Consider the following 16,933-nt stretch of genomic DNA (forward strand, 5'->3'; position numbering starts at 1 on the left):
GCTAGTACAGCTAGCTTTGCTTGGTGCTTGACAACATTCATAGATGGATGTTTAAAAATCTGTGTAATAGCTGGGTAGATCCCAATCCACTTGAGCAGATCTAGGAAATACTGGCCATTTCCAAAAAGCTCCATCCTTAAGTGACTGTGATTTCTAGACTAGAATTGCACAATTATCTGCAAATATACTGGTAATAAGAACAGATTACGAAGAGCCTAAAGTTCAAGTTTTTAATTCATTTAATAAGGAGAATACTTCAGAGAAAAAGAAAGCTTAATATTTTTTCTACTTTAAATAACTATTTCAATGGTACAATTGTGTAATATATAAAATGTGTAATAACATGCATTTTTATATTTTCTGGTCCATGAAATCTAAAGTCAAGGAACAACTGATGTAAGTAGTTATTTTAATCTCATCACGTAACCCAACTATGAGGGTATTAAAAGATATGAATGAGTTCCACATTCTTTTCTTAAAAAAACAGGGGGTAGGGGGGTTATGAGGTACCAAAGGAATAAACTATTCACCAAACTTAGTCTTATGATAATCGACCATACAATAAGCTCAGGTGTTTAATCCCAAGGCTTCCTGCACAATCTCCCTCTGTTACATTCTCCACAAAACTGCCTTTGTTCCCAAATACATTTGTTGTCAACCTTTCTAGAACTATGACTGCTGACCATGGCTCCAAACTAAATTCTTAAATCATTAGTCAATACTGCCAAAATTTGTTATGTTGTGGATATTTGAGAACTGTGTTCTTGGAAGTTAATAGGATATGCTGGGGGGAAAGAAAGCTGAGAATTAGATGTTCAAATAATTTGCATGATTTGAAAGATGAAGAAATAATCATACCAGAGCCTAAGTCATTAGGCTTTGTAAAAAAAATGTCACCTCTCAGGTTAAACTGGTTTTCCTGGTTAAAAGTCATCTTGCAGGAATGACAACACCTTTGCTATTTTCTAGCCTCACAGGTTTCGAGAATAAAGTGTATGGATAATGTTCTTTTCCTCTGTGGCCTTCTTAAAGTTTCCCATTACTGAGATCTCTGTGCCGACCTTGACAAGAGGTAGGATCCTCACTCAAGGCTTTACAAGTGTCCTGAAATGTGGAGAGAATTCAGAGAAAGGCTATAGAGCTGATTAAAGAGTTGATGAAGCAAGAAATTATAATGGTCTGAAAAAAATGAGCAGATCTTAATGCAATGTAGCATGAATAGTGACCGAATATTCTTCCATTCCCTCTTAAGGTAGTGAAAGAATTAAGTTAAAACTGAGTTACTACTAAGAACTCTCTCATAATGAGTCTATTAAAATGTGTTTGATTCTTCTTTGACTAGTTTTTAAAATTAGAATCCCATGACATCTATCTAGGCTATTTTTATGAAATGCTTGTTCTAAACCACTTGAGGTCCTCACAGTCCTTCACCATCCTATGAAAATGTCCTCCTCAGCAAATTTAACGCATTACTCTTAAGAGAGCCATTTTATATTAGACGCTGAGTTAATAACCAATTCAATCCAGATATGCCATGCTAAGCAAATATGAGACAAGATTATTTTTTTCAGAGTTTATAGTGACCATGCTTACCTGTCCATGAGTATCACCTGCAGACTTGCCAGCCTCAAACTTTAACGCCAACCCAAAGTCAGCAATACAGGCTGTCAAATTGTTTTTCAACAGCACATTTTTACTTTTGATGTCCCTTGCAAATAGAAAGATAGACAAAGTACTCAAATTAAGTTTTAACAAGGTACATCTTGTAAAAATTTTCACTGAAAGTGGGAGAGAGACTAGGTATGCTATAAAAGAATAGTTACTGGAAAGCATGAAAGGCAAAAAAAAGGAGAGGGAGAAAAAGCTTAAGCAAAGTCTCCATATAGCTGAAGCACAAGAAAGAGTACAGAGACAAACTCCTATTTATAACATGGACAAGAAGAAGGAATTCTTTCCATAACAGTTTTATAAAGAAGTGCCATTCCAAAAATACTATCCAGCCTACATGTTATCTATGCCATTCCTACTATCAATCATAAACATAATTGATATGTTTTCTAAGACAATAAAAACATATCAGAGTTTATTGTTAGAAACTCCCATTGAAACAGAACATTAAATACCAAAATTTAAGAATTTTCCAAGAATAGCTTAATTGGGGACCTTCTGCCTATTGGTACAGGCCTACATTTTAGAATGGTCCCTTATTTTAATGGTTCTTACATTCATCAACCTGGTTGCAGACAAGCACCTCCAGGAATGTATAACAGATAAAAATTTTTCACTATGAACATACCCTGCTCCAATTAGACCCTGGTGTTCTGAAAAGAGTAATTGTTTTTTAAGGCAATCAGATGTCCTCTACACACCAGTCTCAACCGGTTCATCCTAGAAATACTATACCTGAGCTGAATACATCTGTGCCATGAGCAATGGTTAAATTTATGTGTACAGAGAGACCAAGAGTGGGATAGAGGAGACACAAGGAGACACCCACAAATGTTACAAAACCAATCAGTTTTAGACTCAAAAATTTTTATGGGTGCTACTCCTTATAACCTGTGGGGGAGGAAAGTTCATTCAGTTCCCTGTAAGATGGGGTGAGGTGAGTAAAAATCCAGGAAGAGGCAGTTAGACTGAAGAGAGGGAGGTGAGAAGAAAGGGGAGCTATTTCTGAGGTGGAAGTTTGCAAAATCAGAATCTATGTTACAGTTGGGTTTAAAAGTAATGCCTCCCAGCAACCTAAACACCACCTGGTGCCACTCAACTAAATATTTGTTAAATGCATCAGTTCATACCCAATTTTAAAGCAACCATTCTTAAATTGAATGCTAGAAGACAAATTGGTCTCACGTTCAAGGAAGTTAAATTCACAATGACAAACTGAATCCTATGATTAAGGAAACTAATATTTTCCCTTTTAATGAAATTATAACTTTTTTGTCCAAGTACTATTTCTTCCCTGAAAAGGCAACTGAGTAAAACCAATTGTTCTGATGATGCCTCCTTCCACCTCAGCTCAAGTAATAATCATTCAAATGAAAGCAAAAAAAGGCACTCCTTAGTTATATCCCCTTTTACCTATTTTTAATCATCTTTGGAGTCAATCATGTTTTGAGGTTAAACAAATTTACCCTTTGATTTAGAGAAAATACACTTTTATTCTTAACCATGCTTTCAAAAATGAGACTAATTAAAACATAAATCGATAATTAAGCTAGTGATGACTAACAATTAAGCTAATGATGTTAATATATACATTATCCAAATTACTTCCTGGCCAATCTCAAAATTAATTTGAAAAACAAATGAAATCATTCTGCCTCCTATAGCATAACTAGATAACTAGGGAAAAAATAAATTTTGTTCAGGGGATTAAAAGCTTAAGTAATAAACAAATACTGATTTGGGAAAATAATATAAATTTAGCTCTACCTGTGAGATATGGCGGGTTTGTGGCCATCTTTTAGGCCAGGTATATCCTCATGTAAATATGCCAATCCTCTAGCCATAGTTTCTGCAATATGACACAGTTCATTCCAAGAGACCACATTAGCCTTAAGAAAGTCTGACAGTGAACCCTAAAGGGGAAAAAAAAAACAACTTATGTTCTTGACAAAAAGCCGTATGTATATGGAGACTTTCCTTTTTACTTTTAAGAGGTTATAGAAGACAACATATTTTTCTTTTGGTGAATAATAACACCCCAAAACCAATTTAAAGTATCTGGAATGGTTCAAGTTTCACATTAATAAATATTTGACTAGAAAAAAATACCACTCATCTTTAAAGGTTTGCTACAAGCACAGGCAGTCGGTCAATTTCCCCCTACTTAGAAGGCAACATTTTTTTTAAAAAAATGTCTAGTTTCAGAAACTATTTAATGACTATGGAGATATTATATTGGACTAGGAGAGCATAAAATTAAGACACATAAACAACAACAAACATAAAGAATCCTCTTGGGATTGATTATTGCCATCTTTTTGGTTAAGAATTAAGAGAAGTGAAAGAGCCACTTATATCTGACAATAAACCTGACTGCCAAGGAGAACACAATTTCCTATATCATTAATGTATATTTTCATACTAACTCTGAAAGTAGAAAAAATGAGGAAAAATAGCAAGTGTGCTTTGGTAATAATTACCCTACAAACGAGTGACAAAGATCAGGTATATTTCCTAATTCTAGTTTTGTCACTAAGCTATACTAAGTAAAGTTTTAAGAAACAAAATTCAAGCTGAAAAAAAATATATGGTTCACGTAATCAAAATGGATGGTAAATTTACTAAGCATCAATTATTCTATATAAGAAAAGCCTAATAATGCTAAGTGTCCTGTAGTCCAGCCGTTCAACCAATCAAAGCGTAATTTGCTAATGATATGCTAAGGCTGCTCAACCGTGCGCTACGATATGCACTGACCACCAGGGGGCAGATAGTTGAACGGTGACCAGTAGCTATGACGTGCACTGACCACCAGGAGGCAGATGCTCCGACCAGTATGTTAGCTGGCTGCTGGGGTCTGGCCAATCAGGACTGAGTGAGACGGACCAGACGTGACCTGGAACTCTCCTGACCTGGAACTCTCCTGCGGCCCCTCCCCAGCTAGCCAACCTCCCGTATTTCTTCCCGGCCCTGATTGTACACCAGTGAGGGTCCCTCAACCTGGCCTGCACCCTCTCATAATCCGGGGACCTCTCGGGGATGTCGGAGAGCCGGTTTCGGCCAGATCCCGCAGGCCAGGCCAAGGGACCCCACTGGTGCACGAACCTCTAGCACTAAAATAATTATTTGTAGCAGAGGTAATTGCAGCACAAGAAATCAGGGACAAAAGACTGGTTAACTAGAGGGTTAGGTAAAAAAGTTGCTATCTTTGCTCTTTTATTAAAGTAAATTTTCTAAATAGATATTACTTATAAATATTAACCTAGTAGAATATACTATTCCCAGAAAAATAAATCTGAGTAATTTGTAACCAACATTAGGTAGGTAAACCAACCCTGACTTTATTGAGTTAAAACAGAAAGTAGTTTTACCTTTTCATGAAATGCTGTGATTAGCCAAAGATCCACATCAACACTGGTGCCTCGTTTTTCTGCACCAATGAACTGTAATATATTCTCATGCTTCATTCCAGGCAAACTGTAGACTTCATATTCATTTTGCCATGACTGTTTGTCCTACAGTCAAAAAGGAAGAATAGTAAGAGTGCAAAGAATAGAGGCAATAAACTATATCTAAAAAAAAAAAGTTACTTGAGTTCTAAGGCAAAAAATTAAAAATAAACATAACCATTAAAAGATTCACCAGTTTTGATTTTTAATAAAAGCACACTCTGACAACAGATAAGAGTTCCATACCAAATGTCTGCCCTCCCCTATACCCTCAAAACACACTTTTCTGTGTTTCCAATTTGTAAACATAGGAGTTGCTCAGAAATACTCAACTTCAGTATCTAACCTTGGACACATTCTGCTTACAAGTTAGCACTACGGTGTAATTTCACCATGGTGTGAAGTTACTTGTGTTACTATTCAGAATAATCTCCCTGGGAGATGAAATTCAGGTAGAAAGACTTCATCTAATTAGAAAAAAATATTTTAAAGAATTTATATATATAAAAGCCTAATATGCTAAGTGTCTGACTGTTCGACCAGTTGCTATGACACACACTGACCACCATGGGGCAGACACTCTGACCAGTAAATTAGCTTGCTGCTGGGGTCTGGCCGATTGGGACTAGGCGAGACAGCCCTGATTGGCCCCGAACAGGACTGGGCGAGATGGGCCGGACACACCTTGGAGCCCTCCCATGGTCCCTCTCTGGCCCCAAACATGCACTGGTGGGGTCCCTCGGCCTGGCGTGCGCCCTCTCACAATCCAGGACTCCTCAGGGGATGTAGGAGAGCTGATTTCAGCCCTATCCCCATAGGCCAGGCCAAGGGACCCCACCAGTGCACAAATCCATGCACCGGACCTCTAGTAACATATTAATACGTTGTTTGCGGGTAGTTTTTATCGTGCGCTAACAGGTGGCTCTACTTCTTACAGTCAACGTAAAATGTATAAATACGTTTCCCGCATACAATGTGTTAAACACTAGAGGACTGATGCATGAAATTTGTGCACTTGGGGGGGGGGGGGGTCCCTCAGCCCAGCCTGCACCCTCTCACAGTCTGGGAGCCCTCAGGAGATGTCTGACTGCCGCGGAGATGGGAGGGGCTCCTGCCACTGCCTCTGTGCTCGCCACCCGTGAGCCCAGCTTCTGGCTGAGCAGCACTCCCCCTGTGTGAGCACACTGACCACCAGGGGGCAGCTCCTGCATTGAGCATCTGCCCCCTGGTGGTCAGTGCACATTATAGCAAGCAGTCACTCCGTCGTTTGGTTGCTTTGCATATTACCCTTTTATTATATAGGATTCTTAACAAAATGCTTATAATACCCTATAAAGTCAATAAGAGCACAATGGAGTATATTTATGCAATACAATAATTTTAAATACAATATTCTCATTTGTGCCTGCAAATGATCCATGCCCACTACATATCAAATTATAAAATATTTAGTTTCCATCCACAATGAAAGGATAATAAAAGCAGAAAGCATGATTGCATAATAGTTAGGGACCCTCCGGATCTAAAATATCTGAGACCTTTGGCAAGTTAATAACCATTAGCAAAATGAGGACTGTGCACGGGTTTGGGGGCGGGGGGGTGGTCCCTCAGCCCGCCCTGTGCCCTCTTGCAATCCAGGACCCCTCAGGGGATGTCTGACTGCCAGTTTATGGGCCTAAACCGGCAGTTGGACATCCCTCTCGCAATCCGGGATGTTGCATGCACCAGTGACCATACTTTTCATACAGGTGAAAGGCATCTTGCTGTTGTATGGGCAGCTACATTTTTTGCCCTGATAATAAAAAGTAGTATATAACATGATCCTTCTGAGGCAATAGTAGCATTTTCCCCATCTTATGGGTGGAAAAACTGAAGCAGAGAGAAGTTAAGTAATTGGCTTTGTCACACAGTTACAAGTGTCAGAATCAGGGCTGACCACAAAATGTGCAAGCCAGAGTCCATGCATGTCATTGCTGCATCATCCTGTTTCTTCAATGTTAAAGTAGCCTTGCCAGATTTTAATTTGTAAATCTAAGAGACTGTTCCCAATATATAGGGTAGGGTCCCTAGGCCTGGCCGGCGATCAGGGCCGATCTGTGGGACGACTGGTGGGGCGATTGGGGGAGCTCCCACTGGCACCTCCCTTGGCTGGCAGCCTGGCACCATCTGCTCACGGGCCAGCCCCACCTCCCTACCAACACTGGCAGGGCGATTGGGGAGTGGTACTGCCCACTTGCTGGCAGGCCCTGCCCCCCAATCACACCACCGCCACTGGTTGCCTCCCTCTGCCCACAGGCACCTGCCTTGGCTGGCCTGGCGCCACCCGCTTGCCAGCCCTGCCCCCCGCTGACCAGTCGTTCCGCAGGTCGTTCTGCCATTTGGTCGATTTGCATATTAGGGTTTTATATAAATAGACTAGAGGCCCAGTGCACGGATTCATGCACCAGTAAGGTCCCTTGGCGTGGCCTGCAGGGATCCGGGGAGGAGCCACTCCTGCTCATCCCAGCCCCTGTAAATCCCGGTAAGCTGAGCGACACTCCCACTGTGGGAGCACATTGACCACCAGGGGGGCAGCTCCTGCATTGAGCGTCTGCCCCATGGTGGTAAGTGCACATCATAGCAAACAGTCAAGCGGTCACTTAGGCTTTTATATATAGAGATAGAGATATGTATAGTGTGTGTTGTATTATATGTATGGACATATATTAGTCAGTACTCATATATGTAAAACACCTCTACCTGACACAATAGAAGCATCAAATAAAATGTTAGCTACTATTATTGTTATTAATCTTACATTAATATCATCCAAATATTTGTGAATCTTGGCACAACAGAATAGACTTTCCCTCTAAGAACTAAAATATATAGTTTCTGCAGTTCTACCAAAAAGAATAGTAATAGACTTTTTCATAGACTCTAAGAAATAGGCTTTAGAAGAGTTAAGAAGGCTAAAATCCAGGTATATTACGATGAAGAAGTTGATTATATTGTAACTTTGGAATAAGGAAGATCTACTGTCCAGGTACAGTGGTGAAGCAAGCATCATCCGACCCAGCCAGGATTGCAATACCACGCATGGCTTTAGCCACAGAGGTTTAGACACGAGAGAAAACGAAAAGGAATCATCTCAGATCTATACCACAGTCATTCTCATTGGAACAAAACAAAACAGAAGATAGCTCAGGGGTGCATTAGACCAGGTTTTATGAGGTCAGCCCCTTTAAAAAGAAAATTTCAACAGTAAACCAATTATTTGCCATCTTCATTAACTGCCTCTGAAAATTCAACAAGCAATATCTGAAGCAATTATATTAACACTCAAAGTAGAACAAAAATGAATCAGTTTGATAACATACTTCCAAACGGCAATTCTGAAACAAAGCACTTTACTCTTTCATTCTTCTGTTTGCTTTTTTTCTGATTATGTCAATGGAATATTAAAAGTTAACCACTCAGACATTAATTAAATTTTTATTGGAATCTTCATATTCACTTTGCATTTTTTTAGAATTTTTACTGGCAAACGATCTCCTATATGTTCATTTATTTTAATTCCACCACTCCAAAAAAACGTAATGACTAGTCTATCATTAATTCCATTTCTCAGATGAGAAGGCAGACTTAACAAGGAGAACCGCTTTCCCTAGTACCACAAGAACCACCTTGAAACATATGGCTTGTATTTTCAGACTGGAGTTACAAAGAACAATGCAGTTGCAATCTTTTAAAATTCTGTGTGCAGATTAGAAAACTATAATAAGCATACCTGTATTGGAAATATTTTCACAGCTACATATTCATTGAGCAACTGGGCTTTCCAAACACAACCAAATCTTCCCCTTGCTTTCACTTCTAGTAACTGCAGTGGCTTCAAACCTAGTAATGGAGAAGGTGGGGGTGGTCCTGGGTCCTACAGATAAATAACAATAATAATATTAAAAAGCAGCACTTGATACATATCTCTCTAAATGTGAGGGGGAAAGTTGAGTGTACTGAGAAATCAATTGACAGAAAAGGTAAACACATACAAATGACATTAACTTCAATCTTGCCCAAACTGAGTTCTCAAGCATTCCTAATTATCTATAGTAATCACAAGGCAAGCAACTTGAATTAAGAGTTTTCATAAGAACATTCGGCAGTACTGCTATGTATGTATAGTGGGGAAAAAGATCTAAAATCTTTTTGATCCACTGTCACTAATTTTCCTGACTAAAACTTTCTGTGGCCTCTAGGATACTATTAATAGTATTTCAATGGTTTCATCCAGTTGATACTTCCTTACAGAATGAGGATTCAAAAAGTGCCAGAAACAGCAAATTATGGCTGTGTCTCAAAGAAAACTTGTCCTCAAAATCCTCTACTTTCCCCAATTGCTCTTTAAAATCTTTCTTCAATTAATCTCAGAAATACCCACAGTGATTCTCAAATGCAAAGCACATAAAAGAAATGTCAGTTAACGTTGCTATAGCCCAACTGTTCCATTAATTCTAATGTTCCAACCTATTAACAATTTACCCCTTTGCTTGTAATTATTTCCCAAAATTGATCTGAGATAAAAATTATTAGTGTTCTGGAACTGACTGGCAAAAGAAAAGTGCAAATAATAATCAAGAAAATGAGTGGTCATCCTGGTAGGTGATACAAACTGTAGGTAAAAGAAAGAGAAGTGAGTGTACCGCTATAGTTAACTTTTTTAAGTGGAGTAAATACAAATAGGAGTATAGCATTTACAAAGGACAAAGGAATCCTCCCTATACAGACTGGAGTAGCAACCCTTCACTGAAAGTTTTTTATCAGTTCAGTATCTGCAAAGAAAAAACATAGGAAACCTTTTGGAAAGTTTCCAGAAGAAAAAAAAATAAAAGTATTTGAAGGGCTGCATAATGAGTACTATAGGGAGCAACTAAAATTTCTGTGACTACAGCAACAGACATTATGACATTGGTGGCACATAAGACATGTGGAAATAGTATGTCACCCCTATACTGATGCACCTCTCTCTGCCTCCTCCCCTCGTGTAAAAAGAAAAGATCTCTTCTTCTAATGCCTCAAGACTGTGAGAGCTCCCTTTAGGCATTATTCAGCCTGCCAGTGCCACTCGAGATTTTAAAAAGTTCGCATCTACATTAGAAGAACCCTTAAGAATAAAAACACTGCAAAGTATTAAAGAGAAAAAATATGTAATTTCAACTAAAGTAGACAATCTTTTACAAAACGGTTTCAGAATTCCGATTTTTTAAAACGGTAAGATAACTACAAGACTTCCTGTGACTCATTTCAATTTATTTTTTTAAATGTCTACAGAAGTTGTTTTTCCATGACATACTCAAAACATGAAAGATTAGCAGAGATAAAGAGTATTTTTGTTTTTAACAGGGACAAATCCAGGAAGTCAGATATAAATCTCATAGATGTATGCCCCTGAAGTTATTATCTTCAGTGGGAGAGGACACAAAAATCTCTGGAAAGGTTTTAGTAAAACAACCTTCCCTACCTCATTCTTTGATCATTTAAACTCTTGGATTCTACTGCTAAGTTTGTTACTTATGTGAATGCGGAGTCAGAGGGGAAAAAAAGTTGAAAACTACTCTTCTAGAGGCAAAGGACTCAGTGCTGAAAATCCAAGAATTACTGGATAAAAGCATAAAAGAAAATTTACACTAACTAACTAAAAAAGTTCAATTTGAAAAACTTAAAGTAACTAAAACAATAATGTCAATGATTTCCCCTCCTTTAGAGGTAAATTAGAAAACTTGAATTTTCAAAGCTGGGATTCCAAAAACTAAAATATACAGATAATGCCGAACCGGTTTGGCTCAGTGGATAGAGCGTCGGCCTGAGGACTCAAGGGTCCCACGTTCTATTCCGGTCAAGGGCATGTACCTGGGTTGCGGGCACATCCCTACTGGGGGCTGTGCAGGAGGCAGCTGATCGATCTCTCTCATCGATGTTTCTAACTCTCTATCCCTCTCCCTTCTTCTCTGTAAAAATTCAATAAAATATATTTAAAAAATAAAATAAAAAAATAAAATATACAGATAAGAGCTGAAAGCTGAAGGAAAAATAACCAAATAAAGGGTAATATGGCTCTAAATTTAAACACTACGATTTTTAATAACTTATATATAAATTAACTGATAATGTCTCTGGATAACATATACATTGCCCATTCTTGGTTCTAGAGTACCATCTACCTGGAAATAATGTCTATTAAACAGGATTTGGATTACTTAATTCACAAATCAAATTAAGAATATGTCAGCAGTTCAAAACATGATTTAACATAACATTAATCTTAATTTTAGGAAACATAATAAATTTTAATGTCTATGCTTAGAAAAAAAATAATTGAGTGTTTTTCAAATGCAAAGATAAACTTCAAAGTTCCCATGTTTCCAAGGCTCTGTTTAGCAAGCTTCTAAGCTACCATTATTTCAGTGAGAAATCTTAGATAGCTCTCCTAATGATATTACCATTATATCATAGCCTGAAAACATAACCACTGTCAAAATTAGTTGTAAGTAAAAAGCTTAAATTAAGAGCACTGGCCAATTTTCAAAGGGTGATAAAAAGATCTTCAAAAGTACATTCCTATAGAGTATTAAATAAAAAATATTCTTTATAAATAACATCGTATAATACTTAAAAGGTTGGGTAAAAAAAACAGTAACTATAATAGGTACCACTATCTAAAATTTATAACATCAATCAATCAACATATCTTTTGCTTTTTCAATAAAAAATCAGTAGAATGTTCTTCTATTTCATACTTTTCAGTTCTTTATTAAGCTTTAACTGAATCTCTAATATCTACCTTTTACTTATTCTATAATCCAAGATTATAAATGATTTTGTTTATTAACATCATTATACTAATCTACCCACACAAAAAACAATGCTCGATTCTAGAAATAAAGATTTATACCTTTAAAGTATAAGAATACCTGGGAAGACTAATTCAGACTTAAACTTCAAAAAGACAGCAACATTGTATTGTTATCCGTAAAACAGGGATTTGCCCTGCCATGCAGAAAAACTACTTTCAGGTGGGAGCAGCTATGAGGACTGCAGAATTTCTAAAAAATCTCCCTAAGTCTCTGGTTCTTTTGCAGTATCCATACTATTTTTGCAGTTAAAAAGATATGCATTAGAACATGGCTCTGATTACATCCCTTCTTTACCCATTTGTATGTGAAAATTATGGCCTCGTGAGACATCATGTTATGAAGCAACAAATGACTAGGGCTGGAAAAAGTGCCTCCCACCCCAACACACTAACACTACTGTAACCAATACCTGAGTACATTGTTCAAAGAAAGAACTGCAAAGAAGTCTGTGATCATTTCACTTATTCTGAATTCTCCAGATGAAGGCTGAACTCTAATTAAAGTTTTAAACTACCACACAGTGAAAAATCAAGTTATACTTCCCTAGCTAGTCCATTTGCTAAAGATGTCAAAGATGAAAGAAACTATCTGAAAATATAGATTTCACATTAAAAGATAATGGATTCAACCAGAAAGTCAGCACCTATCAAAGGTGAGGACATGCTGACATTTAAGCTAATGATGTTATATAAGAATTAACCAATACAAAGATTTTAAGACTAAAAATCTTGCCATTAGGTGTTAACTTCTAATCAACTAAAACAATTGTGTCTACATTCCACCTCAGGTGAGTATAAATATTGTTAACAATCCTTTAAACCCAAAACTATTACTATGGCAAAATCAATCATGTTTTCAATACCAAAAGTAGAAAAAAAACTTCATAACATAAATGTATAAACTATAAAGGATGCACAATAAAGCAATAACAAATAATCTAAGAACAAAATGTTTAGTATGCATCCACAAAAAAGTTCCACAACCATAAAACAAACATCAATGCATCTTACCTCTATCATTATATGAAAGGCGTGCTTGTGAAGAAAAAACACAGGCAAAAGAAATTACGATTTATATCCAGAATGAAATGAAAAATGACACATCAGTTACAAAAGTGAAGGAAGAAGGATAATGATTTAGCTTTTTAAAAATTGGCAATGATCCACTGTATAATATTTCTAAAATGAGACTTGGGAACACTTTCCTTATAAAACAAAGGAAAGTAATATTTGAAAAAACAAACTGGGACATTACCTATCAGACAGATGACTCTTGTATAACCCCAAGTTACCTGATCGAATGGACTTTAAGCCAGTAAATAAACTAAACCAAATCTTAAATAACTGTTACTTATTTTTCTCAGAAGTTATATTGTCTTAGCTATAAGAGTACAAGTAATTTAACTGAGAAGAAATGCATTGGAATTGACTTCTGGACACCAGAGGGCAGTATTGCCTGTAACAAAATTTGTAGGAGCAGCACTATATAGCTCAGACCACACTCTCTGACAGTTATCTTCACAATCTCTAGAATCTTCTACTTCCTGAACTGCTGCACATCCCTTTCATCGAAGGCAGCAGAAGCATAACAGTGAAACAGAAAACTGTTTCCGGTGCCAATGTGAATGTGTGCAACAATACACTAGGGTAAAAAAAAAGAAGGGAAGACTAAGAAGGTCAGAATTAAATAGAAAGAGTGACAGACCAGGCCCACTGCTATTCTATTTCTCTAGCCACAGCAACAGTAAAGAATTCAAGCAGCGGTGGCCCTGAGAACAAGTATCCAAACATACTTTTCAATCTGAGGACACTCATAGAGAACAAGATTTTCAATGCCCTAGTCATCACAAAATAGGTAAGGGCCCAAATTAAAAATTAAGAGAAATATTGTCACCACAGTGTAAAGAAGGCTATGAATCCCTCCAATCACTGATTATATTCTCCAGTTTCCAATATTTCTAAAGAGAAAAATAGCTACAAAAAAAGATTTGACAGCTCATTTATCTATACCAATTGCTTAACTAGTTTTTTTGCCTTCTTAATTTTTTCCTGTGACAATTCAGGATTGTTTATAATTCATCTAAAAGGCTTAGCTAATCCTACTATTAAAACATCTTATCAGTACTCCAGAGTAAAATTCATTCCTTGTAAGAAATACATGCCTTTATTGGCTTAGCTAATCCTACTATTAAAACATCTTATCAGTACTCCAGAGTAAAATTCATTCCTTGTAAGAAATACATGCCACATGAATAACTAGACGATAGCTTCCCAAGGTTTAAGCACCTCTCAGGTTTTGTTTTCATACAGGTGCTTTCAGAGATAAAGATGCCACTGTAATAACATTGTGCAAGCAGGTGCCATTCACGAACCTTACCAAAAAGTATAAACTTGTTCAATGTACACATTAGAATAAACTATAGAATGATGCAAACTAAACAGGAGACACAAAGAACAGGCCTCAATGTATCAACAATGTTATAAAATAAAAGGGTCCAAACAGAATCCAAAAAAAATAAATTCACCAAAATACATAAACAGATATAAAGGAACCAAACAAAACAGTCTGGATTCACAAATGGAAAATGGAACATGAATGTCACTAACTATAACTGGAGAAAGCAGTGAAAACCAAATAAGCACATTAATATCAAGTATTTAGGTTTGCTGAATAAAATTCTTTTAAAAGACTTTCCTTAAGGGAAAAAAAAATTAACTGTCAAACACCAGAAAGGAATGAACAGTACTTCTCCATGATTCAACAAATCTTTACTGAGTGCCGAGTTTGTGCCAGGCACTGACTATCTAGGCTCTCGTGATGCTTACTATAGTGTAGGTAAGAAAGACTAAGCTAATCAAAGATTACACTAATAAATGCATAGTTATAAAGAGCAAGAAAAAGGAATTCAGTACCTTGAGCACCTGTAAGGAGTTTAACTTAAACTGGCAAGTTAAATAAGAGAAGATATTCCTGAGAAGAGGATCCTTGAGAAATGGAATAAGTATTAGAGGTAGGAAGATAAGGGAGAGCATTATGCTAAGTGAAATAAGCCAATCAGAGAAAGATAAATATCACATCATCTCACTCATTTGTGGAATATAATGAACAACATACACTGATGAACAAAAACAGATCCAGAGACAGAGAAGCATCGATCAGACCATCAAACCTCAGAAGGAAGGAAGGTTGGGGAGGGTGAGGGTAAGGGGGAGAGATCAACCAAAGGACTTGTATGCATGCATATAAGCCTAACCAAAGGACACAGACACCAGGGGGGGTGAGGTTATGAGTGGGGGGAGTGGGAGGGCAATGGGAGGATAAGGGCACATATGTAATACCTTAATCAATAGAGAGAGAGGAAAAAATAAAAAGATAAAGTACAAAAACAACATTGGGACCCATCCTACAATCCTGACTTGCACAACCAAATGGTTATTGGTTCCATTTACTGAGAAACAGGTTTGAGAGAGATCACTACCCTTGAATGTTAAGTGCTTGGAGACATCTAGGTGGAGACATTTAGTAGCCAGTTAGATATACAAAACTGGAATACAAAGAAATCTTCCTAGAAATAGGGATTTAGGTTCATTTGCATACTATAAATAAATATATATGACATATAATATACATTTTCCCCTACTTAAACTATTCTGATATCACTCAAAAACTTCTTAGAAGAATTAAGAACCCCCTACCCAACATATTTGAAAACTTATAAATTCTAAATTTGTCTCCTCTTAGTCATCTAATTATCTTACATTCTAAGAAACTTTACAATCGCTAATTATAAAAAGACTATTGCCAAGTAGATAGAAATAGGATCTATAAAGAAATAACACAGTGTATGAGGACAAATGTTTCTGAGCTAAGGAAAGCAAGACATTATACATTAACAGATTCAATAATAAGGATACTGTCAAATGCACAGCCATGATTCCAATCCAAATAGAGTTTCAAAATTCCTGTGATATATCAACTCCTACTTCCTACAGTTTCTCTCATCTAATCCTCCTGAAAGCAAAGCAAAAACAGACCAAGGTGGATGAAATTAGAATTCTGAACACATTCCCTAAGAAGCTGTTAGTTCCTCAGGGTAGCCAGCCCTGAGGTTAAAAGTCTGAAAGAGATGTAGGGATGCCCATTCTCCTTTTGGTTGCTGCTCAGTACCATCAGATTTTACTGGTATGAAAATTTTTTTTGTTCATTTTAGCACTTGAATTCTGCAAGTAAGGCTGAAAAAATGAAAAGAACCGTGCTATACATTAATGTATTGTGATATGGGGAAGTGGTTATGTTTATCTACAAGTCTATATATGCTAACTATAAAAACTTTTTTAAACATAATTTATGTACTCTGATCTTTACCCTCACCCTATTTTAGTTTTTTATGAACCCCACATTATTATTTACAGAAATAAGCCATTAAATTAAAATTATTTCAATGAATTTAATCCTTGGATATAGATGCATAGGTGTTTTTGCCAATCAGCAAAATGACTCTAGGCCAACTTATTTACCTACCCGTGTCTTGGTTTTCTTAACTATAAAATGGATTTAAAATAGGACCTAAATCATGGGATGTTGAAAGATTAAATGAGTTAAACTTAAGTGCTCTGTATAGCACCTGATAGAGTCAAAATGAAATCTTTTATTACACTAAATCAATTTCAAAGTATTGACATGTACCTGGCCGGCGTGGCTCAGTAGATAGAGCATCGGCCTGCGGATTGAGGGGTCCCAGGTTCGATTCCGGCCAAGGGCACATGCTTGAGTTTCGGGCTTGGTCCCCAGTGAGGGGCGTGCAGGAGGCAGCCAATCGATAATTCTCTCTCATCATTGATGTTTCTGTCTCTCTCTCCTTCTCCCTTCCTCTCTGAAATCAATAAAGAAATATATTTAAAAAAAAAAAAAGTATTGACATGT

The 16,933-nt window shown here is 36.9% G+C and overlaps 1 protein-coding gene across 2 annotated transcripts in view; it reads right to left on the reverse strand.

The window, feature by feature from the left end:
- Window positions 1–16,933, reverse strand: part of ACVR2A (activin A receptor type 2A) — an 89,532-nt gene that overhangs the window by 5,687 nt on the left and 66,912 nt on the right. The window contains exons 5-9 of one of the 2 annotated variants that reach the window (XM_070423053.1): window positions 13,021–13,044; window positions 8,887–9,030; window positions 5,040–5,183; window positions 3,436–3,581; window positions 1,594–1,708 (exon numbers count right to left, since the gene is read on the reverse strand). In XM_070423053.1, the coding sequence (XP_070279154.1) occupies window positions 1,594–1,708; window positions 3,436–3,581; window positions 5,040–5,183; window positions 8,887–9,030; window positions 13,021–13,044 (573 nt within the window). The remainder of the gene's footprint in view (window positions 1–1,593; window positions 1,709–3,435; window positions 3,582–5,039; window positions 5,184–8,886; window positions 9,031–13,020; window positions 13,045–16,933) is intronic. The other variant, XM_070423054.1, reaches the window with a different exon arrangement.

Source organism: Myotis yumanensis, unplaced genomic scaffold (assembly GCF_028538775.1).
Source record: "Myotis yumanensis isolate MYYU_CA2020_CCGP unplaced genomic scaffold, mMyoYum1.0.hap1 SCAF_8, whole genome shotgun sequence".
Classification (NCBI taxonomy): Eukaryota; Metazoa; Chordata; class Mammalia; order Chiroptera; family Vespertilionidae; genus Myotis; species Myotis yumanensis.